The sequence below is a fragment of the Pygoscelis adeliae genome, unplaced genomic scaffold (genome assembly GCF_000699105.1).
Source record: "Pygoscelis adeliae isolate BGI_AS28 unplaced genomic scaffold, ASM69910v1 Scaffold11, whole genome shotgun sequence".
Taxonomy (NCBI): Eukaryota; Metazoa; Chordata; class Aves; order Sphenisciformes; family Spheniscidae; genus Pygoscelis; species Pygoscelis adeliae.
Window position 1 is genome coordinate 1492215 of NW_008824059.1, and position 25931 is coordinate 1518145.

The 25931-nt window shown below is 47.8% G+C and overlaps 1 protein-coding gene across 1 annotated transcript in view; it reads right to left on the minus strand.

Moving 5' to 3' along the window:
* Positions 1-25931, minus strand: part of DNAH9 (dynein, axonemal, heavy chain 9) — a 212133-nt gene that overhangs the window by 174220 nt on the left and 11982 nt on the right. Inside the window, exons 9-22 of the mRNA XM_009334073.1 lie at positions 25043-25193; positions 23905-24019; positions 21936-22004; positions 20308-20434; positions 17492-17747; positions 15992-16233; positions 13351-13486; positions 12068-12264; positions 11553-11977; positions 9689-9911; positions 7174-7340; positions 5932-6802; positions 3858-3988; positions 2600-2726 (exon numbers count right to left, since the gene is read on the minus strand). Coding sequence (XP_009332348.1) covers positions 2600-2726; positions 3858-3988; positions 5932-6802; positions 7174-7340; positions 9689-9911; positions 11553-11977; positions 12068-12264; positions 13351-13486; positions 15992-16233; positions 17492-17747; positions 20308-20434; positions 21936-22004; positions 23905-24019; positions 25043-25193 — 3237 coding nt within the window. The remainder of the gene's footprint in view (positions 1-2599; positions 2727-3857; positions 3989-5931; positions 6803-7173; positions 7341-9688; positions 9912-11552; positions 11978-12067; positions 12265-13350; positions 13487-15991; positions 16234-17491; positions 17748-20307; positions 20435-21935; positions 22005-23904; positions 24020-25042; positions 25194-25931) is intronic.

Consider the following 25931-nt stretch of genomic DNA (forward strand, 5'->3'; position numbering starts at 1 on the left):
AGAGGTCTCTAGCCATTGCTCCACCTCATCCTGTTCTCAGCATATTGTGGAGTTTTCTTCGCTATGAACCTTTCTGGTTTTTCATTACTAGAAAGCAATTTTGTGCCAATGAAAAGTCCTGAATTCTCCTACATGGAGAATAAAGACCTTTATTTCTGTCCAAGACCCATGATAAACAGCTCAACAACCCAGACCTTCTACAAAACCCCATCTTGACTAAAAGCACTCTTCCAGAAGGAAAAGAATAATTCAGTCCTGTCCTGTTCACACCCAGCTGAGTTTGAAAAGCCAACAGGGAGATGCTAGCATCGCTGCTGCAGGCTCTCAACATCGGCACCTGCCTGCTGGGAGCCGAGCAGGTCACCAAGGCTTCTTCTAGATCACTACATAACACACAACTAAATCACTGCATGTCACACACCACTGCCAACAAAGGCGGGCTTCTCCCAGGACTGATGTTCCCACAGCAAAGGTCAGCTCACAAAGCTGTCCCAGACAGGAGCTGCCTCTCTCAATGACAGCCAGAGACAGGGAGATGGACAGACTCCCATGGGTGGGATGAGAAATGAGAACAGCCCATGACGCCTAGTGCTCTAATGCTTTCAGAGAAAGATGGGTGGACTTGTCCATTTAATTCTTACTCACTGACTCACAAAGGATTACAACACTCCTTCTCACAAGCTGTCCTGCAGGTGGACATAGCTCAGTAGTCTTCTTACACACGTTCAAGCAGGGCCAAATCCTGGAAGGTACTAAGTACCTCTGAGAAGCAATGGGCACTCAGCTTCCCCCCAGATAAGCATATATCCTTTCAAATCTTAAGTAAACCATAGAACCTTTTCTTACATCTAGAAGTTTCTGCTCACAAATCCCCACTGTCAGTTCCCAGACCCTGGCCAGTCTGCAGGGCTGGATGTACTCCAGCCCTTGGTGCAATCCTGCCACCGGAGCCCTGAATGCACCTGAACCTGCACAAGTTCAATACCCAGTTCAAGAGGATAATATCATTGTGCATTTAATCCTCCTTTAGGAATTATCAGACTTTGAAACTACACTGGAAAGGCTGAGAGTGTATCCATGTATGATCCTACTTGACATTTACTTTGATTTTACTACAAATTGTTTTGAATAACAGAAAACACCAGGAATTTCTTCTTACTCCATGGAGCATTTCAACACAGTATCTTTTCTTTGCTTCCTGTGTTTTTTTTCTCTCCATTTTAAGTATCAATCAACTATGTATTTATGATACTCTGTGGGCTGAAATCACCCAGCAGCAGAAACAGATATAAGCAGTGTTAAAGGTTAGTGGCAAAACCCAGCATTTCCAAATACGCCTGCAAACCTGCTCCGTTCATGTGCTCACATGAAAGCTGAAAATGATGAAAAGCTTAGAGAAGGTGAGATTACTCATTACTGAAAGATGGAATAAGGAATTCACTCCTTATCCAACAATCTCCGTTTGCTGTGAACATTTTGATCGGTTTTACATACCAACCTCAGGATAAATGATGCATCCCAAACAAGGCCAGCCAGAGCACAGCATTGCCAGGCAAAGTGGCCGAGGCTTCCTGACAGCAACTCCTGTAGCACTAATAATCAACCCTAACGCTGCTGTGCTCTGTATGGAAAAACATCTGCAGGACTGAATCCTCTGAACTCTGCCCATTGGGGGGTAGGAGGTGTCTGTGCTCCTCCGGGGAATGGGGGGAAGAGCACAGTGAAGCCATTTCCTGAAACAGGAAGGTTGCTACAGCTTCCTCCACAGGATGATCCAGCAGTCCACCAAAGCCAACAGGAGGAATGGTATATTTGGAGTGATTTCCCCACACCTGGCATTCAGGCACCATCCCCAGAAACCCAGCCTGGAGAGGAGAAGCCTCCTTAGATGGCGCAGAACCTCAGTGCAGGTCAGATACCCAGCCTGGCCCCTGAGCTGCACAGGGATGAATGGCAACCCAAGATATCTACTTGCTTGCCTTGGCCATAGCCACTATCCAACCATCAGTTGTCTTACCTCTTTCAGGTTGTATTCTTCTCTCCCCCTATAATCAGGACCTCCCCAAAGGCCTTTACATGGGGGAAGGAAGAAGTGGCTGACTAGCAAATGCCTCTTCTGCCTAAAAAAAGGGAACTCTCCAAGCCATCAGTTGTCAGCATTTCCACATTTGAATGCCCAGTCTGTGGCTCTTTCAACAGCAGATGCTGTTTGGTGGCATCCCGGGTTGGGGATCCAAGGTCAGCAACAAATTTTGGCTGAGATCCTCAGGAAAGATGGTTTCCTCCAGCCTCACTGTATCCCAGCAGAAACAAAACGACTGTTTTTATGGCATCAAAAACATAGCTCTACTCTGTGCAATGCTTTCAGAACCATCTGCAGGCATCAGCAGGGTTAGATCAGACAACGTACAGTGCACATGTTGCCTTTCAAAGATGACAGATGAAGGCCAGATGTGAAAGAATTACTATTAATCCAAGTGAGGGTGGGAGAAAAAGCACTCAAGAAGGGATAAGCTACAGGAGAGTCCCAAGACAGCATCTTCCACCATGACATTACTGACAGCTGCAAAATGCAAAAGTGAAGCAGTACAAGGCTTACCAGCTGTGGGTTGGTGCCACCGGAAAGAATATCCAATAAATCTGCAGAAGAAATGAAGTAAAATCTGGGAAAGGCCAGCCTCTTCATGTCCAAATATTCAGCCAAAGCCTTCTCACACAGAGACAACCTGGGGAGACAAAGCAGATAAACAGAGCCCAGGACAGGTGGGTAAATATCCTTTCGTGTTTCATGCTACAGTTATGGTTATCAAGCAGATTCTCCTCTACCACGGGGAAATGCCAGACATGAGCTGAGCCTGCAGGCTGGTCCTCTACAGCGTTTTCCAAACAGATCAACATAGCACTCAGTAACTCATAGATCTCTCTCTACTCCCAAGGGTCAAACAGCCTAAGAGTCAGAGAAGCCTCATAAGAAAGCAGAAACACAGGTGGAAGAAGAGGCTAGAAAGGGTTTGCAGTCTGACCTACTGTTTTAGACAAGCTCATAACTGCCACAGGTGATTTCACGCTGGGATGATAATTTCCATAACTGCTTTTATTCTAATGAGCTGCATTTTAAAGTCTGATTCAGACCTACTCAGCTTTTTGTGTTTGTGAAGCCTGAAAGGAAGCTTGTTTGCTCCGATCTAAAATGAATCTTTCAGTGTTTACATGCTAAACTGCTGCTGAGCTTACAAAGTTCATAAATAACATGCAGCTAGTCCTCTGTGAGGAACATTGGCCTTATCTGATTAAAAAAAAAATAAATCTTTATTTTAAATGAATAGTTATTACTGACACAACAGCTATCATATTAACTTTTAAGTGTGTTCCAGGCAGACGAGCTCATATGTTAAGAAGTGTATCCATCTCAGGACACTAAGGTCTTTCTCAGAGAGTCTAGTTATACCATGTGTCAAGGGTATACGTGCAGAGATAATTTCGTAAATTAAAGAACATGGGCTCAGCTCTGCTGCAGATATCCCTGCTTGGACTGCTAAATAGATATTTAAGACATTGTATTTGGGGTGGTAGTGAGACCACGTGTTAGTAAAACCAGCTGAATGCCTAGCTTTGTATGTGTGTAAATCAATATTCAGGATGAGAATTTGCACGTACACAAAGCCAGACTCCATTTTGGGGGCTTCAGAGTGATGGATCACAAATAAAAAGACTCAAGAAAGATCAGAAACGCTGTGACTTGTGAATGCAAGGAATGCACAGTCTAGGAAGAAAGCCTTGGAGCACAGGTTAAACAAACTTATTAGACTTGATCCCAGTCTCTGCCAAAATCCTGGGATTTTTGAAGTTCTACCTACCTACTCTGAATGTCCTCCAGTTGTTGGGACAGACCTGGTTTATTGGTGGCCTCAACTACATTTGGGGTTTTCTGAGCTTCATAGGTCAGTTCTTTAAAATCCACATCAATCCCTTCAAAGCGTTTGGAGTCCTAAAAAGCAATACAAGGAACACATTCACAGTAAAACACTAATTTTGTGCTAAAAGATCCTATCCTCTGGGTGCTGTCTTTGGGTTGAGGGGAAAGACTCTCTGCAGAGAGCCTTCTGTCTAGTGCAGAGGGACCTCTCCACCATTTCAGAAGGGTTCTTCCAGCCATGTGCCCGAAACAAGTCTCCAGTCGGGCACTCGCCGCCTTCTCACTGTATCCCAAAGGGGTCACGGATAAAGTGATCCATGCAGAAGCCAACGCCTAGAACCAACCGTTTTCATGGGATTGAATTCCCCTTTGAGTGTCTCCTCATAACTCTTCCTCTCCCATGTCCAGGTGAAATACCAAGTTTTCCTGGCCACAGCAGCAGGAGATGCCCCCATATGGGGGAAAGGCTACCGACTCCTCGTGAGTTCACTCTTCCCCTCTTGCTACAATGTAGGAGTGCCAGTGCCCATCCCTGAAATGGGTGTGATGACACTTGCAAAGAAGAGCCCTTCCTTGCCTTGAGCAAGGCCATGGAAACCCCATGTTGGCAGCAGAGGAGCATGCTGACAATTCTGCTCTGCACCTAACAGCGACCCTGAATTTCTGGAGTTAACAGTGAAGAATAAATAAAGCTATGTTCAAAACGTCTCTGCTCCTCCCTTCTTCCCACACCAGGCCTCCCAAGTGAGCCAGGACACTGAATAAAAGTGCTCCAAGCTTTCCTGCTAACAATTCCATGTTAACCTGTGTTCAGCCCTGGTAGCAAGGCTCTGGCTGGTGGGTTGAGCCCTCCCTGCATGCAAGGCATATAGCCAGCTTCAGATGTGCATCCCATGCCCTGCCAGCACATCCTCCCCCAGCCCTGGATGTATCCCGAGGAGGTTCAGCCTCTAGAGGCATTGAGCTTCATCTTTTCTTCTAGGGAAGGGAAGAGGCTGCTGATTCGTGCCACCTGCCAGACGGGTATTGAGATGCAGACAGCTGCCCAGTAGGATGCAGATTTAAATCATGATGAGATTTCATACATGCCATTAGATAGCTGTTGGATATTAACAGCTTGCTGGCACATGGTACAACCTTCAGGGCACTGGTTATTAGCCCCTGTATATATTGCCCAGTAAGCGAGATATGCCCAGCACTCTCCAAAGCAGGGGGAGGAACAGTCCAAGCAGACCAGGATGAAGGGATGGAGACAGGGTGGTGTATCGTCCGGGTGTCACTGGGCTGTGCGCACCCCCTCTTGGGTGTCAGTCCCCCGGCAGTGCTGTCAGTGATGCTGCACGTGGATGGGGACGGCAGTGACACAGTCAACTGCAGTTCACTCGTGAGTGAAAGGCAGGTTCCTCAGCATGGCTGCGAGTGGTCCAGCAGGGCCAGGAACCAGCTTGGAAGATTTTCTTAATAATCAAGGGAATCTGGAATAAGACTGGAAGCTGGACTCAAAGACACTCACGAGGAGGTCACCAATGACAGCTCTGTTCCATTTCCCAAAGCAGGAGTAGGAAAACAGCTGCTCTCCCCCCTGCACCAGCGCTGAAGGCAGGGAAGGGGATGCTGCCAAAGCTGCCTGGTCCAGCTCTGGTTGGATGATTTACAATGTCTGAGTAATTATCCCGGTCCTCTTGCCTCCAAGGAAAGAGAAAACATGCCTGCAGCACTGAAGGAAGCTAGCAGCCTCACACTCAGTCTCCAGGAGCTCTGTATTTGCTCTGCAGCAGTGGAGGGGAGAAAATCAGCTTCTCAGCATGGCTTAAGCACAACCTACAGTACAAAAAACATCCTGGGGCAGCACTAGGGAAACTACTATAGCACTAAGGGAGCCTCTGAAAAAGCAAGGCAGCAGGAGAAAAGCCCTGCTTTGGGGAACCTGGCATTATAAATAACCCTATTTTATATAATGGAGGCTCTTCTTCAACACTTTCCAAACAGGAAAAATAGGATTTGGGGGTTCATACCTCAGGAAGCTGTGCCCGTATATCTTCTGAGCCTATGAATATGCTCTCCAAGTGAGACCATGTACGCTGCACTTCAAACCAGAGAGAAATGACGGAGTCCGCAGTGGACAGCTTCCTCTGCCATGCAGACACTTCCTCCAAGAAGAAAGCAATATATTTGGATGTCATTAAATTCTGCAGCTGCACCTGGTTGTCTTCTAAAGTTTCAATGAGTTCCTCATCTGACTTCAACAATGGGATGTTCGTCCGGGGGTGAGGCTCATACTGAAACTCCATGGTGCTCCAAGTCATTTTTAGCTCCTTCAGGACTTTCTCCATACTCATTTCTCGCACTGCTTTGTCCACAATGCCACGAACTTCATCCTCAAAGTTATGCAGGTTCAGCTTCAGGAGGTCAGCCAGCGTGGTGCCTGAGTCCATCACAAACCTCACACCTGTCATCTGCATCAGTTGACTCCAGTGTCTTTCTCTAATGGCGGGATTTTGAAGTTCTGCCACAGCTTTCAGGGCTGTCATCATGTTCTTCACCTTGCTGTCCAGTCCAGTGAAAGCATCCCATGCCCTCATTTCCTTATCCAAATTCCGAATCTCTCTTGCAAACTTTTTGCACTCTAGATCCATGTTTTCCACATTAATATCCACCCATTTGGTGGTCTGCCAGTCACCAAGGCTAGTGTTCACAAGGGAGATCATATCCCAGAGCTCTTTGAGAAGACACAGCTCCTTTCTGCACTGCTTCAGTTGTTTATAATCTGGCACCATGACTTCAAACAGACCAGCTGATTCATAAATTGAGGTCATGGCTGACTCCATTTGTTTAATCTCAATGTGCTTTGCATCCAGCATTTGATAAGGCTTTTCGGTGTCAAACCTAGAAAGAAATGTTTATTCTTCATAAGTGATATTGTAACAACTTCTAAAGAAAACATAAAACAAACAGTGTCGCTAAGAGACAAAGCAGAGATGAAACGTCTATCGTACACATTGATGGTACAGCCACATGGCACTACTGATGCCACCTTAAAGCAGCATTGTGCACTCAGCATCCACATTCAATCTCTTGCTAACACTGGACAGTGTTCCCAGGGACAAAATAACCCCAGGCATAACAGATACAACACTGTGAGAAGGCAGGAAATAAATGTATGCAAGGGCTCAAGCATATGTCCTCAGGACACTTGGACATGATCCCACAACACTTTTTTTCCTTGGGGCTTTTCTGATGCTATAATTTGCCCGTACCTGAATGGTGCTTCTTTCCGAAATTGCTCTCTGAATCTGTGCTGTTCAACATCAAACGCCGCACAGCTCTTGCGCAGAACTGTCATTTCGTTCGCCTGCAGAGGAGCCACATGCTGTTTCACAGCTATCGCCAGCTTCTTTATATTGTTCCATTTTTCTGGCAGCTCCTGCAAGCAAAATTTAAATGCTGGTAGGCAGTATTTGATATTCGATACAAGATACATCTGATCTGTTTATGGATAATCACAGAACGGGAAAAGCAACAGATTCCATGTCTAAAACTGTAAGGAAGTTTTGTTGTGATGCAAAGGTTAAACACACAATTTGGAATAAAACTTACTGGTTACTCACAGTTTTGAAGACTAGTGAAGACTGAGACCTTATAACTGACTGCTCTGATTGTATAAACGTGTTCAATAACTTCAGAATAAGGGTCCCAGACTAGCTCCTGGGCTCCCAGAATGGTTCAGTGCTTGAGAGAGAACAGTGATCCTAACACCACGCCCAGCGGGACCCCAAGCCTGCTGGGGGAGGCTGAAGGTAGGAGGATGGGCTGCGGATGCAAGCTCATCAGATCGTCTGGCTTCCCAGAGCTAATTAAGAAACAGAGCCTGGGAAATTTCCTGCCAGCTCTTAGAGCAGGAGAAGAGGTTATACCAGAAGGACTTCTAGAAAGCTCTCTGGGGCAAATCCCTCCAGCCTGTGTATATAATATTAGTACTAAATAAGACTGGTTTCTTTCTCAGGTCTGCATCCAAGCTGCAAATGCACAGCACTGCTGACAATCCACCCTTTGTACTTGGGATTTTCTTCAGAAAGGGATTTTATTTCTTCTCACCAGGCCTCTCGAGGCATATCCTCAGCCCAGGCAGTGACACCAGCCAAAGGCTCTGCTGTCCTCAAGTCCTGGTGCTTTGCTCTCAGAGAGCCTACTTCCCCATGTACTGTGCAAGCCTACAGGAAAGTCTTTGGGTTTCTTTTCATCCCAGTTCACATAGTTGAGGAGATTTATGGAGATGCACCAACACTATGGAAAGAAGGGAAATAACCCGGGGGCAGCTTTGAGGCAGCAGAGATTGCCAGAGCAGGGCCAGTCCCTCCTGAGGGGTCTCCTTCTGGCACTTTGTATTCCAATCTCAATAGAAATCACTATCCATGACCTCAGCAGGGCACACATGGAGCTTCTTTCTTATCCTTCTCATACAAACTACCAGCTCCAGCCCACCCATCTCCATGGCCATGGAGGGAGCGGTACCTTGAGGAACTTATTTCTGGTTTTCCCACCGTATACAGGAGTGAATGAATCACTCAGCTACGTGCTGCTGTCACTTGCCAGAAAGAACAAAACTGTTTTATTATCTCCTGCGTCTGAACGGCTGCCCCGCATCCCTCATTTCTTCTATCAGAAAAATAGATCAGTTGTTTGAATGTACTTGCACAAGCAGGCACCAAAGAAGCCGCTCTTGGGCAGAGGAATTAGCAGAGCCAGGTTCCCCGCAGCACCATGTTTTATGCTGGACTGAAGCTGTTGCAGCAGCCAGAGCATCCATGTAATGCAGCTCTCCTGGTTTTCAGGGAGTCTGTAGGAACCTGGGCATCTTTAGGACCCTCGACTATTCCAGAATTGGTGACCCGACCACCCACAGATCACAGATCACAGTTGCACAAGCAGAAAACCAGGGGATTGCTAAACCCCACTGAGCTCCCATCCAAGCCTGTGGCAGAGAACTGGAGCCTTTGCTGCACGGGTGCATAAGGCAGGAACATCTCCCCAAAAGTTTCTGCTTTAAACCTTGTGTCCTACACAGACCCCTCTGCCCACAGCACCCCATGACTATAGGGTACCCATCAGCACGTAGCCACATGCTTCTCCACTGTAACATCTTGGCTGTTGCCAGTGCTTGTCTCCTGTTCCCCAAGGCTGGCTGGGCACCTCAGTCTTTTCTAACCTCCATCTTATGGTCCCCTTTTCAGAAACGAAAGGAATTCCCAAAAGAAAACTGATTCATCAGAGCCAGATGTGGAAAGATGCCAAAATACTTTCATAACCTGCTCCTAGTGATGTCCTCTGGGTCAAGCAGATTTGGTGTTACAGACCCAGTGGAGGACTGAAGTACTATGAGAAGGCAACTCCTCTGCCAACATTATCCTTCCCATCTCCACAGTTGCCAAGAACTGGCTTATTTAAAAATAATTATAATTCAACCTAATTAACAGATGTATTTGAAAATGCATTAATTTTTTTCAAGAGTAATCGCTGGGAGTTGTAGCAGGCAATTCTATGTTTTTCATACATAACAAAAGGCTTAATCTCTGCTTTAAAAGAAAAATCTCAATATAACTCCAAAATTTAGAGCTATTAAGGCACATCCCACAATAGCAAAATACTATCCACTGAGGCCCTCTAATGACAGGGAGTGGGGTCTTAAATATTCCTGCAATGCTCTTAAGCTCACACTCTCTTTGACATCTGCTACGTGGCAAATTGATGTGTCCACCATAAGTTTTCACCCACCTCCAGTTGCTTATAGACTTCCTCCGGCAGCTGTTGCTCATATGTCTTCAGCAGTTCGATGGTTTGCTTCAGGGGCTCAAACATGGCATCGGTGGCACTGTGCCTTTCTTTAACGGCCAGGAGATGACCCATAATCTCCACCAAGCCATCATAATCGCCTTTTTCAACCTTTTTGTTCAAACCTTTATCTGCAGTTTTTATGAACTCATCAAGGTCAGCCAAGCTATGTAACACAAAGCAGGAAAGCACAAAATGAGAGCAGTTCCTATTGAAATAATCATCAGCCTTACGCCAGGCAGCTGGACTGGCATGGACAGGGGAAAGCCCTGGCTAACCCTGTCCATTGCATGGCAACATGCTGAGGGCATCAGAACCACAATTCATGCTCAAAGGGATCCACAGATTTGGTACAGCTTCCCACAAGGAACAGATAAATAGGTTGGGACCTCTCAGGCTGGAGAAAAGATATCGGAGAAAGAGTATGACTGAGACCTGTGAGCTCGGGAGTGGTCTGGAGAGAGCGAGTTTGAAAGGACAGTTTCCATCTAGTCTTTTCCAATACAAGAATTCAAGATCCCCAGATGAACCTGGCAGGTTGCAAAGCTACAACAAACAGGGATTCTACCTCACACACTGCCTCATTTCACAGGGTAACTCCCTGCTGCAGGAGGATGCAGATGATAAAAATTCACAGCAATTAAGAAAAACAGTCGAACATTTGTGGGAGAAAAAAGAATCCATCCACGTCTTTAAATACAAAGGCATGACCCCTGTCTCTCAAAGTCCTTGAGCTATAAATTGTTAGAGAAAAGAAGAGTATTTGGGAGAAGTTTCCCTACCTGCTTACCCTGTTCTTAATCTCACCGGCTACTGGGCACTGTCGGCAGAGGCATGATGGGCTCCTGGATCTCTGGTCCTTTCCAGCACAGCCGTTCTCCTCTTCTCAAAACACTTACTTTTTAAGTGCCCACTTAAATTCTGTGGATGCTGCTGGGCCAAAATGTATCCTTAAATACTTCACCTAATAAAGACTAAACTGCTGAGTCAGACACTCTTAATAAGAACTCCTAAATGCCTGTTCTAAGCTACACAAAAATGTCTTCGCACAGACATTATCTAACAGAACTATGGTGCTGAAAAGAACACAAGAGATCATATAATCCACCACACACAGCAGCCTTCACTACTACATATGTCTGTAAATACTTCTTTGTACGCATCCAAGACCTATGACATCCTTCAGTTGCGATTACTCAAATAAATCACCTGACGCATCGTCCTGCACAGACCTGGTGTCTGAGCAGCTATTCAGAGCAGGGAACACGTGTTAATTTAAAACTTGCATCCGAAGCTTCTCATTTTTGTAACCTTGAAACTACCTCCCCATGACTGCTCATGCCAGGCAATCTGAATTGCTTTTTTACACAGAGTGCACTCAAAAGAGCAATACATTTAGAAATAGAGCAAGTATCTCATGGCATTAATGCAGCTTTACTGATGGCTAATTTCAAATTCAACAAAGTAAGCACAGAGCCCTAGCAGAGATTAGTTTAGTTGAATCAGGATGAACGGACAAACAGGCATCCTATCTAACACCACACAGCAGGTCCCAGGAGCATCAATGGTACCAAGTCCGTATAACTGTTTCCACTTTACACACTCAGCCGTAGCAGTTCCCAGCAGAGACCAGGGGATGGAAGATACAGGGGATGTGATGGAGTTGGCATGCAGTATAGGCCCCTTTCTTTTGCTCCTGTATTAGTCTGTTAGTTACCAGTGTGAAATGATAAAGCCCAGTCAAGACAAGAGAAACCCCCTTTGGTCAGCACAGGGCCTGGGGAGAGGAGGCAGGAACAGCTCTAACCTGTGTGTGACGTGGTCCATGAGATGCTGCTTGAACACCAAGCTCCACCTTTTAATCACGTTCAGCAAGGACGCCTTGAAAGGCCGAGCATCGACTTTCATCCAGCTCTGGAAGATGCTGATGGGTTCGATGCGATTCACCTCCTCGTAGATTTTCTCGTAGGAGTCGATCTGCTCTCTGAACTGCTGCAGCGTGGGAGTCATCTCAGGGACCCCGTCCTCCGCATGGGCCTCAATTTCTGCAGCGGTGAGGATGTGCCCGTAGAGGAGGAACTGGCGGCAGAACTCCTTTCTGTCGTCCCCATAGAGGTAGGAGTATTGGTCGAAGGAACTGCGATAATCGCAGCAGGCTGCCATCACGGCTTGCACACGTCCCATCAGGTCGTGGCGCATGTCGGCCAGATCAGCCATGTCCTCCATGTCAGCCTAGGAGAGGAGAGGGGATCGCAGTGATGTGGAAGCAGCATGGTACCTCCTCACTGCCACACAGCATGAGGGAGCTCCACAGCCACGGACCTGGTAGTGGGGGAAGCCACTGTGCTCGGCCAGCCTGGGCACCAGCGATGAGATCCGGTAGATGTCATTGAGAAGACTTTCCACCATGTCATAGAAGCCATCGTTTGTGCCAGGGTCCAGGGAGGGATGAAATATCAAATCTGGGATCGCCAAATCCAGCTGCACCTCAAACAGGGGGGCGAGACCTGCCTTGGGATCTGGTAGGGAAGAAGAGAGATGCCAGGACCTTTTTCAAGGGGAGAAAAGTGCTCTTGAGCCACCACTAATATCCCACCACAAGATGCACGCATGCCCCACAGGGACACCGGGCAGGTGTGATTGCAGACACCCACTCTCTGGGTCCAGTGACATTATGTCTGCACATAACACAGAGGAGATACTGGCAAACTAGCTGATGTTCTGGTACCCGCAGGAGATACCAGAGAAGGGATGAGACACAAGTGATTTAAGGACCGGAAAAAGTGCTGTGGAGGAAAGCCTTAAAGAGACCAGGCTCTTTAGCTAATCAAAAGTGAGTCTGAGAGCTGAACAATTGCAGCGCATAAGTACTTGCAGACGAGAAAAACAACAGGAACCAAGAGGCTCTTTAATTTAGAGGAGAAAGGCATGAAAAAAACCCAGCAACTGGAAACTGAAGCCAAATGCAAATGTGAAATTACGTGCATGTTTTAACAAGATGGTGAAGAACTGGATTCGATTCTCCAACTCAGTGTGCCTCCATATCCAAGAAGGAAGTGTTCCTGGAGACGTGCTTTAGCTTGACACAAGCTGATCTCAGCAGAGTGAGTGAACCTCTATGGCAGACTTAGGCAAGAGGTCTGATTTAGTGACTCCTGAACCCATGTCATCTCTTCACTGGTCTAATGCTCAGGGACTGAGGTTTTTCTTTCATGCCTTTCATCAGCAGACCTGGCTCTTGAGACTCTCCACAAATGAAAGTTTGTGTCACCTTGATGCTTTGTTCATTGGAGGGCAGGAGATGGCTGGTGCCCAAGCACAGACTTGGGATGACGCCTCAACTTTGTCCATTAATCCCTGCAAATCATGCATAGTCCTCTCCATCCCTTCCCCCTGAGCAACACTTTTCTCCAGTGACTGGGGGATGGAGTCACCCACCCTGTCTGGAGGCTCCCCCAGCACTTGGTGCAGACAGTGCCAGAGGCACAGCAGAAAGCCAGGAAGAAGAGAGCAAATCTTAGACATGAGGGGGTGCACAAAACAGAAGCCTCCCTTTGGTGAGACTGAAGCAGCCATAGCGACCGGGGAGAGGAACCAGCAGTCACCTGTGTTTTCCAGGAGGTACTTGAGCGAGCACTCAATGGCAATGAAGAATCCATCCAGGACTATCTCATCCACATAATCCACATAGGCCTTCCAGATGTCAGATGCTGGGTCTGCAAGTAAGAGGCTCTGGTTTTCCTGGTAGAAAAAGAAGATGCCTTCAAATACCGCAGGGCTGAGTCTGCCTTACAAGAGAGCTGCCCACAGCTAAGGACTGATGCCCGTGAGCACATGGGTACCAGCCTCGTGGAGGGATAGGAAACCAGACAAATGGATGTTGCTGCTGGTGGCATGGCCATGATTTGCTCCTTCTGTCAAGGGCTGCTTTGTCATCTGAAACAACTCAAAATAACTACAGGGTAAAAATGGAGTGCAGAAGAGGCTTAGCAACTCTGCGACATGTTCTTCTCCCTCTTCTCCGAGGCTACAGGGCTCAAGGCTGCTTTGCACACCTGGGGCAGGGAGCAGTCAGGGGTCTTGAAGGCTCATCCCAATACATAAAGACCCAGTCCTGGTGGCCCGTATAATGTTACCTTGAGTGGACGAGGCCTTCAAGGACTGCTTACACCTCTGCCCTACAAATGGTCATCTCAAGACCAGAGAACTTTTAAATTCAAGAAAGGGATTTTAAATAAACCACATAAAAACAGATAAAGGTTGGGATCAGAAGACAAAGGGTTTGCTAATAACCTCCCTCCTCAGCCTATTGCATTCCTTTCCCCCAGGGAAGCTCCCAGTCAGGAAATTCAGGGTTTTCTGGGTTACAGCAGGGACCCATCCTTCTTGGGTTTCCTCTTCCCACCCCCACAAGGCCAGGCTGTGTACCCACTCCCTGCACCTCCCAGCAGCTTCCCATGCTCCGTTGTGATCCCATCCCCTGTATTGCCATGTCCTCTGAATGCTCCTTCTCCTAAGACTGCCAGGGGCTCTCAACAGAGGCATGGTCTCAAAAAAAATAAGGTCCAGCTTGCAGTGAGCAGAAATCAACACACACACACCCCAACTGCCTGTTGCCAGAGGGTCGATGTTGGCAGCATTTCATGTATGGGGGCACAGAAGAGGGTGCCATTCCCAGCACTGACATGGCAGCTTGGCACACGTGAGATAAAGCGGCATTGCCAGTTGGGCTTGAGCCAACCCAAAGTTGCTGCTCCCCAACTTGACACATCATAGCTGGGTGCTTAAACTCTCAACAGAGCAAGCCAGAGCTCTGGCCCCTTGTGGACTCACCCTGGCCACGTTGAGCTGCCACAAGAGAAAGGGGTACTTCATAGCAATGAACTCTGTGGGAACACCCGTCTAAAAGCACCACCTTCTCTTCACCATTCCCTGTCCTTGTAATCGATAATGTCCCCTTGTTACTGGCATTTTACTGAGCCTTTACTCCAGAGGCCTCATCCTGGTGAAAGAAGGGCAATGGGAGCCAGCATCTAGCTGTCCTGCCTTTGCCTGTTGGTGCATGTACCCAAACCCTAACTGTGCTTCTCTCAGCAGCCTCAAGACTCACCTCCCCCTAGGAAGACTTGAACAACTGGGAGAAGCCCAGCAGACCAGCTCTTAGCCCTTCTGCTGCTGCTCCTCCAGGCTTGGCCAGCACAGGCAGGACAGAGGCATGGGGACACCCCATTTTGGGCCGTGGTGCCTTTCCCTCCCCAGGACCTTCATGCTGCTTTGCAGTTGGTCCCACCCCTGTGAGCAGCATTGGCAGTGCCACCCCACCAGCGGTGCCAGCCCTCCTGCCATGACCACAACCCCACATTCTCCTTGGCTAATCTAGGAGGTGCCCTGGTCTTTTGGGTGGTAGCTGGAGGTGGCTGAGCCGGTTACAGCTGTGGCAGCAGAACAAGATGGGTACAGTAAAATGTTCGCCACAGGTTCAGTGTGCAGAGAAGGGGGTTAGAGGGGTCCAGGGCCGACTGCAGACAGCAAGGCAAGGCGAGCAGCAAGAGCTCAGTGTCCTAGAGAGGGTCAGCTGATTCTCTCCAGAGTCTGAGGCCATATGACGACCCTCAGGAGAGGGCTGCATCTAAAACCTATCTCCTTCCAGGCCAAGGTGCTGTGCCTGACATGCACAGCACCTCGCTTGGAGCAGGTGAGGAGCAGAGCTTTGGGCTTTCTCCTGGCCTGCAAAGAGGACTCTCAGTTCTGGCAAAGTTGCTGGAAAACACGGAGGTTTCAGGCAGCAGCTTTTTTCCTGTCACTCAGCTTCTCCATGGACCGTCAGCGTCACCTCCCGCTCCCGCAGGGGGACAACAAGTCTGAAACAGAAAGGTCAGCCACAGCCAGCTGCCTCTCTGTTTTCAGGTAAATATTTTAGAGGGGGATTTTTCCTCTGAGCAGGACCCCAGAGCCTGATGCACGACTCCCCTCTAGTGGCTCCACAACAGCCAGCACTGCTGGAGCCAGACTCCTTTGCTGGGCTGCGGCTGCTCCCGTTCCTGCCCCAAACTGGGTCCCCAGTGGTGCCCAGCCAGCAGCCCCACACCACACAGCCATACCAGCTCGCTCATCAAAGCTATTGTTAATTAACACTGGGTAAGATTTTCAAATGAATTGAAACAGCTCTAGACATTTTCAACAGAGCAGAAAAACATACAGAGCCTATGAAGAGCCAACAAACCCTTTGAGAATGTCCCCCCTCACCTTCATCAGCGAATGAATCCTCTGCCCTGACTCTGTGACAAGGCTGTAACGCCTTTCCCGACGGTCCTGACAGTCCTCCAGGCTCAGCAGTGATTCCCTTTTACCATCTTTCCTCTCAAATATGGGTGACACCCACGACTGCACGGTGGTCTGGATCTCCTCAACATTGTTTTTGGCTTTCTGTATCCTCTTCTCGAGGTCGTGGACATCATCCATCACCATGGACATGTGATCCCAGATACCTGGTAAAAAATGAGATGATTGACGACATGTTTTTAGAGCTTCTGGGCCAAGCTCTTGCGCACCCTTAAGACCAGTCTCTGACTTTTTCCCCTTGGTCTCATGAATTTCTCACCCATCATTAACACAACAGACTTACCATCTCAACCAACAGAGCCACTTCTAGCTCCCTCCTCCCCCACCAAGCCATGGTACAGACAGCCGCAGCCTCTGCTTTCTGCCAGGAGTACCAGCACCGTGGGGATATCTGATAGTTCCCACTTCCTTCTACCCAGATTTGATCTCCCACGTTCTGCTACTGGAGAGAGCAGCATGGGGAGGATGAGTACCACAGGCTGAGTGTCCCTGCCACCATCACTAAAGCGGGGACCTCACACCTGTAGCCCTAACACATGGACTGTGCCAGCCCCAGGTACCAGAGAGGGCTGCACTTAAATGCAGGGAACTTAGGGTTCGACTGCAGGAAAATCCCTTCATCTTTATTGTGCAATGGAGAAAGAGTTTTTCAGCACAAGGGCTTCTGCTTTGCATGTTCCCAAGGGAGGACACTCGTTCCTGTTCATACCACAAGCCTGATGACAGAAATATATATTCCACCTGTGAGCAGTTTGCTTTCACCAAGAGGAAACAAATTGTCTTCCTCCACTCTGCTCTGCCGTTAAAACTGCTCAAGCAAGAACACTGGTTAAATCATCCCAAAGTCACGGTGCACAAACCCCACCTCTAGCTGCAGTATTTCATCCTTCTGGAAAAGATAACGAGGTGGCCCTGCCTCTCACTGAGACAATTCCATCCCAGTGTCAGATGGCTGGGCCAGGGGCTCCTGCTCCCTGCACAAGTGGGTGAGAAAGCAGTGCTTCGGGGACAAAGGCACGCAGCCACACAACAGGTCACTTGGGCTGGCACAGGGGGGCCGGCACAGGCAGTGAGCAGATGCTTCAACCCCAGACTTGCCAGCTCTCGCAAACCCAAGTCTTGCCATCTCCTTGGTGGCGCTGCTTACAGGGGCAGCCTCTCCTCCCCAAAAGCCCAGGCTGAACCTGAAGGGAGCAGAATCCTGTCCACAACCCCAGCAGATCAAGGGAACGTGGAAATGAGCAGGCAAGCTGGGGGCTGCCCTTCATCTCTCCAATGCTGGATCTGCTGGAAAGTCACCTGCCCTGCTGGGAACCACAGTTGGGAACCAGGTGACGGCGGCTGGGGAATCTGATGAGACCCAAATGTATGTGCTCTTTACCCCCTAACACAGACACAGCTCACCCTCCACCTTCCAGTTCAGTGTTTCTTCTGCCTCTTTCAGTTTCAAGTCAATATCCCGCAGCTGCCCCTGTATTAGAGGGTATTCGACCTCCAGGGCTGTCTTCAGGACCTTGTTGTATCTGTTCACCATCAGTTCCAAGTTGGCCACCATCTGTCGGTATGATTCCTTGGAGGAATAGATTTCTGCTGCTGTCGGTGGGATGGCTCCCATCTGGCTGCCAGACAGGTAGCTCACCTCCCTCAGCACCGAAACCAGCTGGAGAAACAAGGCAGAGAGCTGAACATGGGGCAGTCATCCCCGTTTACCTGGCAGACATTCTCCAATCAATTCTGAGCATCTCAGGAGTTTCCTGCTGTTTTATTCACAAAGCAGCATGCTCCGAAAAGGGCCTGGACACCTCCTAGTCCATACCATCTGTCTCCCATTGATCTTTGCCTCTGGTTTTCTTCCCAACAAAAGACAGACAGCTCTGTTAACTACCCAGCCAGAAAACTCTATGCAGCCTCAAAAAAACATGATGATCTCTGGTTCTCTCAGCTATCCTCATCAATAGAGTCTTTCAGCAATACCATGCCTGCAAGCGGAGCTTAGCAGTTATCTAAGTAAAAGATAAGATGGCTCCAGTTCTGTTGGTTTGCTGGGCTGATTGGCATAAAAAAAAAAAGTAAATAGATAAAAATAATACCATAGCCCCAAACCCAGTGACTCAAATCCGCCTGCGCGCACCTTCCACCAACGACTTCTGCTGGAGATTTCTCTCAGCCCAACCAAAAGCACTCAGTGCCTCCACACGTTTGAGTTGCAATGGGACCAGATTGAGGGGGATTATTAAATTATAAACCCAAGTATAAATTAGTCTCTGCAGCAAAGGAAGCAGCGAGGTCTTCGATATATTACTTCTAAGATATATCTTTGATATATGTTTGCTTAGTTTAGTGGCTAGTGAGAGGTAAAATGCTCCTGGAACTGCACATGTTGGCAGGGTGACAGAAATTCGGTACATTGTATGGGCAGTGGCAGGGGTGAGGACCCCTCCTGGCTGCAGCTGAGTTTGGGGTGCAGCTCCCTAAAAATCACCTTTCCCTTAGGTTGGCAGACTGTATCATCCTTTCCTGTGAAGATGTGAGGAAGAAATCTCTCTCTGATCTCATCCCGTTCATGCCCTCCGGCCCCAGTTCCCTGCCCTTATTTTCGGTAGGAAAACTGGAAAGCTGCAGGTATGAACGGAAGCAAGTGAAGCCACAAGTGCAGGGACTGCATGGCCAGGAGCCTTTGTCACTGCCCTGGGTGACAAGCAGGGGTTACCAAAACCTCTCCACCACTGCCTGACGTTAGCCAAAACCCAACATCCAGCAGAAGTGGCCAAGGAACCTGGGAAGCATGCTTCCTTTGAAGGGACGGCAAAGGGGAGGAACATGGAATGCAAGTCAGGAAGATAAGTCGTAACACATTCAGAGTATCTACAATACTAAAGTGACAATGAACATGAGGACAAGAAGAGGAAAGAAAGAAGGGGTGAAGAAGGGGCAGGGGGCAGTCTGGAAAGGTGGACGAAGGAGAATGGGGTGGGAGGAAAGGGAAAACCAGGGGACTGAGGGAGCATGAGGGCAAGTGAGATAGAACCAAGCTCCCCTCCCTTCTTTGCACTGGAACGTCTGGGACATCCCCCCCATGGGGTCAAGGGTGTCTTCCCCTCTTTCCCCCTCCTCTGTGAAAGGTGAGCTCTGGAAGACTCTTCCATGCTGAAGGGTTGCAAATACATCCTCCCTCTAGGCAAAATGAGGTGCTCCTATCTATTCTGGAGGGCATGAAAGGGCTGCTAAGCAGGCACTTGAGGACATCAGGCAGTCCTCAGTATGGAAAGCTGAGAAGAGCAGCACAGAAGCACTCAAAGACTGATATTAGAGCTGAGAACAGGCATGCTCAGCACATCACAGGCTCCAAACCCTGTCACCAGGGTGAAGGGTGAAAAACATCCCCTAGGGCCATTTGGCTCACACCTTAGCAAGGAGCTTCCAAGGAGATGAACAAATCCTGTGACTGAGGGCCAAGCTTGAATGAGCTCCAAAACCTAAACACTTTCCTTTAACAGCAGCATGACCCAGGGAACAGGGGAAGGTTTTGATGCCAACGTTTCCCAGGCCCCTGAGATTCAGTGCCTCCCCAGCAAATGGCAGTTTTACAGTTCACAGACCCTGGCTCCCACCAGGCCCCAGAAGCTTTCAATCCATCTATGCACACTGCTGGCTTGGACCCCTGCTTCTGCTTTGGGCGAAGTGGATGCTCAATCCTCCCTGTGCTGGAGACAGACTTTAGGGGAGCTCTAGGGGACAGAGAAAAGATTTTAAATCTATCGTAAGCCTCATGCACCGCAATAAAGGAAATCCAACAGCCACAACATTGGAGTAACAAAACAAACCTTTCCTGGGTTTTTTATACCCTTTCAGGAAGCTCAGATTTGCAGGTACACATAACACAACCCCATCTCTGTAGATGATGACCCAACACTCCCCACACCCATATCAAATCTGGTCTGGAGATGCTGACACCAGTTAAACATCTGGCTATTCAGGGACTTTCTGCCACGGGCTTTAACTAGAATTTGCTCTGCTTGAACCATAATCCTGATATTTTACCAGGAAATAGAGCCCACAAAGAGGATGGTAAATTCATGTTACCAATCACAGAAGGGGTTCCATGGACCTCAGCAGAACAGATCTAGTGCCAATGCCACCAGACCTCCCGCGCACGGTGGGGCACAGCTTGGAGACATGCCCACAGGCAGGCAGGAAAGCTAACTGGCAGCAGTTTTTACCTGGGGATCAAAATTGACTGTGATCAGTTTGGTCTCTGGATCTCGCCGGATGAGCGGTTGAGTAAGGTTGTACTGTGATTTTTCAGAGACTGTCTGGGACCAGTCTACATAGAGCTTTTCCTGATACCTGCCAGAAGAAAAAACAATGTCCACCATGTAGCTCCCAAGCCAGCAGACCAAGGCATATAACCAAATGAAAGCCAAGTCCACTTCTGAGGCCATCTCCATAAGCAACATTGCTTCAAAAACAAACACCCGAAAACCGGTGACAGCATCAAGTCAGCAGGGCAAAGATCTCTCTAGTACCATTTTTAGCAGACGATTCAGATTTGGAGACAGACTTTCAAAAGCATTTAGCCTAAAGTAATAGGTAAGCGGCTACGGGGCATTTCCAAAGCGTCTAAGCAGGACGGGTGCCTAAACTTATACAAATAGGTTTATTTGTATAGGTGGCCTCAATTATGCTTGTAATCATTTTGCTCATTTTGCCTTATTTATGGCCTCAAGTTGCCCCAGGGGAGGTTTAGATTGGACGTGAGGAAAAATGTCGTTACCGAAAGAGTGGTTAAACATTGGAACAGGCTGCCCAGGGAAGTGGTTGAGTCACCATCCCTGGAAGTATTTAAAAGTCATGTAGATGAGCCACTTAGGGACATGGTTTAGTGGGCATGGTGGTGTTGGGTTGGCAGTTGGACTCGATGATCTTAGAGGTCTTTTCCAACCTTAATGATTCTATGGTTCAATGAAACGCCAGGGATGGATGCAGTTGCCCTCACTTCTCTCAGAGTCACTGCAGAGAGACAGTCAGCCTCGGGGAAATTCAGCTCTTTGAGAGCTCAGTGACACACTGGGGATGGAAACACAGAGGGCTGAATAGGGGTCCTGGTATCTCACGTCATGCACAGTCCCAACCACTCAAGCAACAAAGTCTCTTCTGAATCGTGTTGTCACCTGAGCACTTTGGGAAATGTCACTCAGAAAACACCATCTCTGTTGAAGTCACCAGGGATCCTCTGTTGGTCTGCTCCCTTCTGAAAGGCTGTACCATAATTATTCAGCCTTTGTTTTGGTAATCAGGAACAGGGCTCCCTCCAACTGCCCTGCAGGTGTCTCAGCTCCCTTCATTGCTGACAGAGAGCAGGCCCTGCAGAGATATCTCCTTCCTGGAGAGGTGGCTCTTCCCAAGGAAAAGCCCAGAATGAACAGTTGAGATTTAACATCAAATGTAAAGATATTAAGTCAGAGGCAATGAATCCCACTCCGAGTTGTGGAATGTACACATTACAGCCACTGTAAATACACTCTGTGAATGGGCACAAGTGGATTGAGACTTCTGGTCAGCCCAGATTTTCCACCCCAGCAGCTTCTACATCCAGCAATTGTTTATTCTAAGGTTTCTGCTAGGCTGCACGGCTCCTGTTCCTCCCATGCGAACTTCCCATTTCAAGACATCACAGAAAGACTGTGGTATATAGCAACAGGATTCCTCCTCTGCTCTCATCAGAAAACTTCCTCTGGCTTAGAAAGGGACACTCCCAGGCCCTGGGCTGGCAAACGTGCTGGAAGGTGGCTTAGAGGAGGAGAACATTTTTTCATACAGTTACAGCCTTGCCTGAGCCACCACTTACCTGTCAAGCAGCCGAATCATTTCTTCATACTTCTCTGTCACCCTCCTTCCTTCAGCAGAGTCCAGGCAGCTGGTAGCACAACAGACAAGCTCAGCATTACGTTTAGCTCTGTGAGGCTGCAGTCTGTATTTACCCCTTCCCAAGATCACCCACCAGTTTGCAGGCAGCTTCTAACTGACCGGGGACCTTGGATTTCACCCCCGCCACATCACCGAAAATCATCTCACTGCACAAAGGCTATCCAAGCCCCACTGCGCTTTCTCAGATACTGCAACCTGCAATAGGGGAACCACGTGCTGGGGGGCAGAAGGGCTCAGTGCTGCTAGAGTAAATTTCACACTCCGTATCTGCATGGAGCATGGCAACCTCCGCTTACCAGCCAGCACTTCCCAAGATCAAAGAGGCTCAGAAGGAAGCAGCATGTGGCTCCTGCTAGATGCAGCTCTTTGCGGTGTCAAATTTGTGCTCCTCAAACCGTAGGGGTAGGGAAGAGCAAAGACATCCCGGAGTGTGGGAGGCAGAGCCCTGGCCACGCTGCCTGGGCTGTGCAACTGCCTTCGAACCCAGGGAGGCAGCCGGCCAGAGTAATTCCTATAAGGCCATCTTTTCCCCACTGTTTCATGTACAATATCCAAGTTTTCCTGAAAATGGTAGTTGATTTTGGAGGACATTTTGACAAAACGTGAATTAACTTAAACAAAACCCAGCAAAGGGAGTGACCGAGCAGTCACCACTGGGCAAGCGCTGATCAAACCTTCTGGAAGTAAACAAGTTCCCTAAGCAAACCCAGCTAAATCATCTTCGTTTTTCCTTTTTAATCCTTTTTCCCCTTCAAGTTGCACATAGGGAACAGCATCACATCACTCCTGCTGCAGTGCATGTTACTAACTGCTCTAAACAGAGGAAAGAAAATCAATGCAAAATGCAGATCTGGGTCCTTCTTCATGGTTTACAAAATTTGCCATTCAGATTCAAACCAGACATGATAACTTGGTCTCTGTGTTGGGGACAGTCAAAGAGCCCGTTTCATCACACTGATGTCTTTATTGCTGCAGAATAACTGCACTTAAAGACACTTACTTAATGGCAATACACAGTGAGGGAAGGCTACAAATATTGCACAGTGATGGAAACGGCTTATTTTAGTCAAGCACATTAAACAAGTGGATCCATTTACTCAAAATCCTATCCAGCACAAGTAAAGCTATTCCTGTGAGCTGCAAGGTGCACTCCCTGGAGCACCTTCAGTTGTCCTGAGTCCAACACTGCTTTACTTACAGGGCTTTTAAATGCTGTCTCATACGATGCCATGAGATGTGGCAGCTGTGAGTGTGGGGTCACATTTCTCCAAGACTACCCACAATAACAAGCATTCGGGTGATAAGTATTCCAGCACTGGCTTCTTTCCTTGATCTTGGGAGATTGCTCCTTTGTTTAATGCTGAGCAAGTTATCTTCTGCCAGTGCCCAGCCAAGTCCTCAACTGTTCACCAACCTGGAAACTCAGCTCCATCAATCCATCTTAGATGAGTCCAGTCCAGCACCTCTCTGCCCTTCACAGCTTGGATGATCCCAGAACCAGAGCTTGCAGCCGAGGCCTGGGCTGTTCCCAGGGAGGTCCTGGAGCACATGCTGAGTGGGATCGCAGTGGGAAAGGTTCCAATACCTCCTTCAACTGCAACCTAGGACTATGTCTGAAAGCTGAATAGCCCATGTACTATCCCACTGTGCCTCTTAACCACTTCAAAACAAATCCAATTAATGAGTTTCTTAAAAAAAAATGATCACAGGGAAGCTGAAAAGCACCAGCGCAATCACTTCACACATGCCGAAACCAGGACAACCTCTTTGACTAAGAACTATTTCAGCTATAACCATTGGATAATGTTCAACACAGAAAGAAAATCAGATTGATTAGAGAAAAGATATCAAGATGGTCATAAAGCAACTTAGCTGGAACAGACACGTACAGATGTGTGATGTGCCTGAAGTGACCAAATGACACCTGGATTCGTGCTCGCAGCTCCTGAGCCCAGCCCAGCGCTCCAGCTACTGGTGGCATGTTCTTGTGCACAGGGGGTGATCCTGGGGAGGGCACATTGAAACAGCATTTGACTGGACACCGCACTTGTAATCCCAAAGATACACCAACAGAAACTCATCTGCACAAAACTGCTCTGACTTCCCAGCTTCCTTCCTTAAATCGAAGCATCTGCTACACTGATGTAGGTCTGTGACCAGGGCAAGTCTCCTAGCACCTCTGGACCTTGAATAAGGACCTGAGATCAAAGGAGAAGCCTGGCATATGTTAGCAACAGAGGTGATACAGAGGCATCCTTTGCCTGGGATGCATTCCCTGCTCCCCACAAACACTGATGTAGGTATTTCTGACCAGGAACTAGTTCTGACCATCTTATCTAACACCCACAGAAAAACACCCCCCAAATTCACAGCAAATGATGGACTTGTCCTCCATGAATCTCTCCATTCCCTTTGTTAACCTGCACTGGCTCCAGCAGTGCTGCCTCTTCTGGACTTGCCTCGTTCCAGCACAGTCTTTCTGAGGCAAGTAAATGGGTTGTTGTTCAAAAAGACACGTTCTAATCCTCATTATCTGATAGGAATCTACCCACTTCCTCCTGTGCCAACATTCATGGGAAATAATAAACCTGGGAAAAGGTTGATTAAATCCTTGGTTACAAAGCCCCACAAAGCATTACAACAGAAATGCAATAAATTCACATTGGGGAGCACATGAGCAAGTTTGCAAGTCCCATGGGATGTTCAAGGCAGCGCACAAGTGTGGAGAGAAACCTCTTGTCACAGCCTTGCTGGGGGAAAAGCTCAGCATGTGTCTTCATTCCCAGTCACGTACCATGTATACACATTTGAAAAAGGATATTTTCCCCCCCAACAGATTATTTGGTTTAATACTAAGAAGAGAGCTTTCCCAGGCTTTTCCATTTCCACTAGGAGCTATAGAGGCTGAAAACGTTTGTATCTTGGGAAGTTTTGGTTTCCTTAGAAAAAGCAAATTATTCCCCCCCCCCAAATTAATCCAAACCCAATTTATTGTAAAATCAGTTTTACTCAGCACATGCCACCCACCGAGCTCCAGCTCTGCCCGGATGTGCCTGGAGTAGATCAGCCTAGCATGGTCCAAGGTACTGTTGAACATGCTGATGAGGGCAGAGTATTTGTCAGCAGCATCTGCAGCGATCACTGGTCGCTCCAAAAGGCTCCCGAACATGTCCAGCAACTGTGGAGGTGAAGAAGCAGGGAAAGAAAGGGGAAAAAATTCACAACCCTGACTTCTGCAGAGGCATCCACTGGGATTTTCCTTTCTAGCCCAGATGTCTGCACCAATGGGCATTTTGGAAAAGGGAAATTTCTTTTCTTTACCCTGTTTTCCAAGTAGTCCCTCCCTTTGTTACAGAGATGTTCAGACTTTCTCTGTGGGTGAACTATATTCCAACTGTCATTCTTCAAATGCTTCAAAATTTACTATTTTTTCAAAAACCTTAGAAAAATAAATACTATCATTTTCTACAGTCTTTTCTACAAACATTTATATTGAAGTTTTTCAGAAAATACCATTTACTTTTTCTGCAAGACAGATTGACTGGTAAACAAATAGCCTTGTTTCTAGAAAACCTCAGTTTCCAAAATTGAAATACATCCATATATTAACAATATTAACAAATTTATATTAACAATAACCACCTGTTTTTTAACAGCAGTTCTCACCAGGGAATCCTAGAAATAGCATCATTTCCTCCAACTCACAGACAGAGACACAAGTAAAACTCCTGGCATCCGAAAGCCTGATTTGAATAATTTCTTTGACTATACTTTCTAAAACTGAAAAAAAGTCTGTTCTGTTTGTGTCTTAATGGGAAGAGCAGAAATACTCCCAAAGCTTTCAGCAAACACACTGCTGCCAGCTCCATGGCTTGACAGTTTGCGAGGGACCCTCAAGCCTGAACATCACTAACCA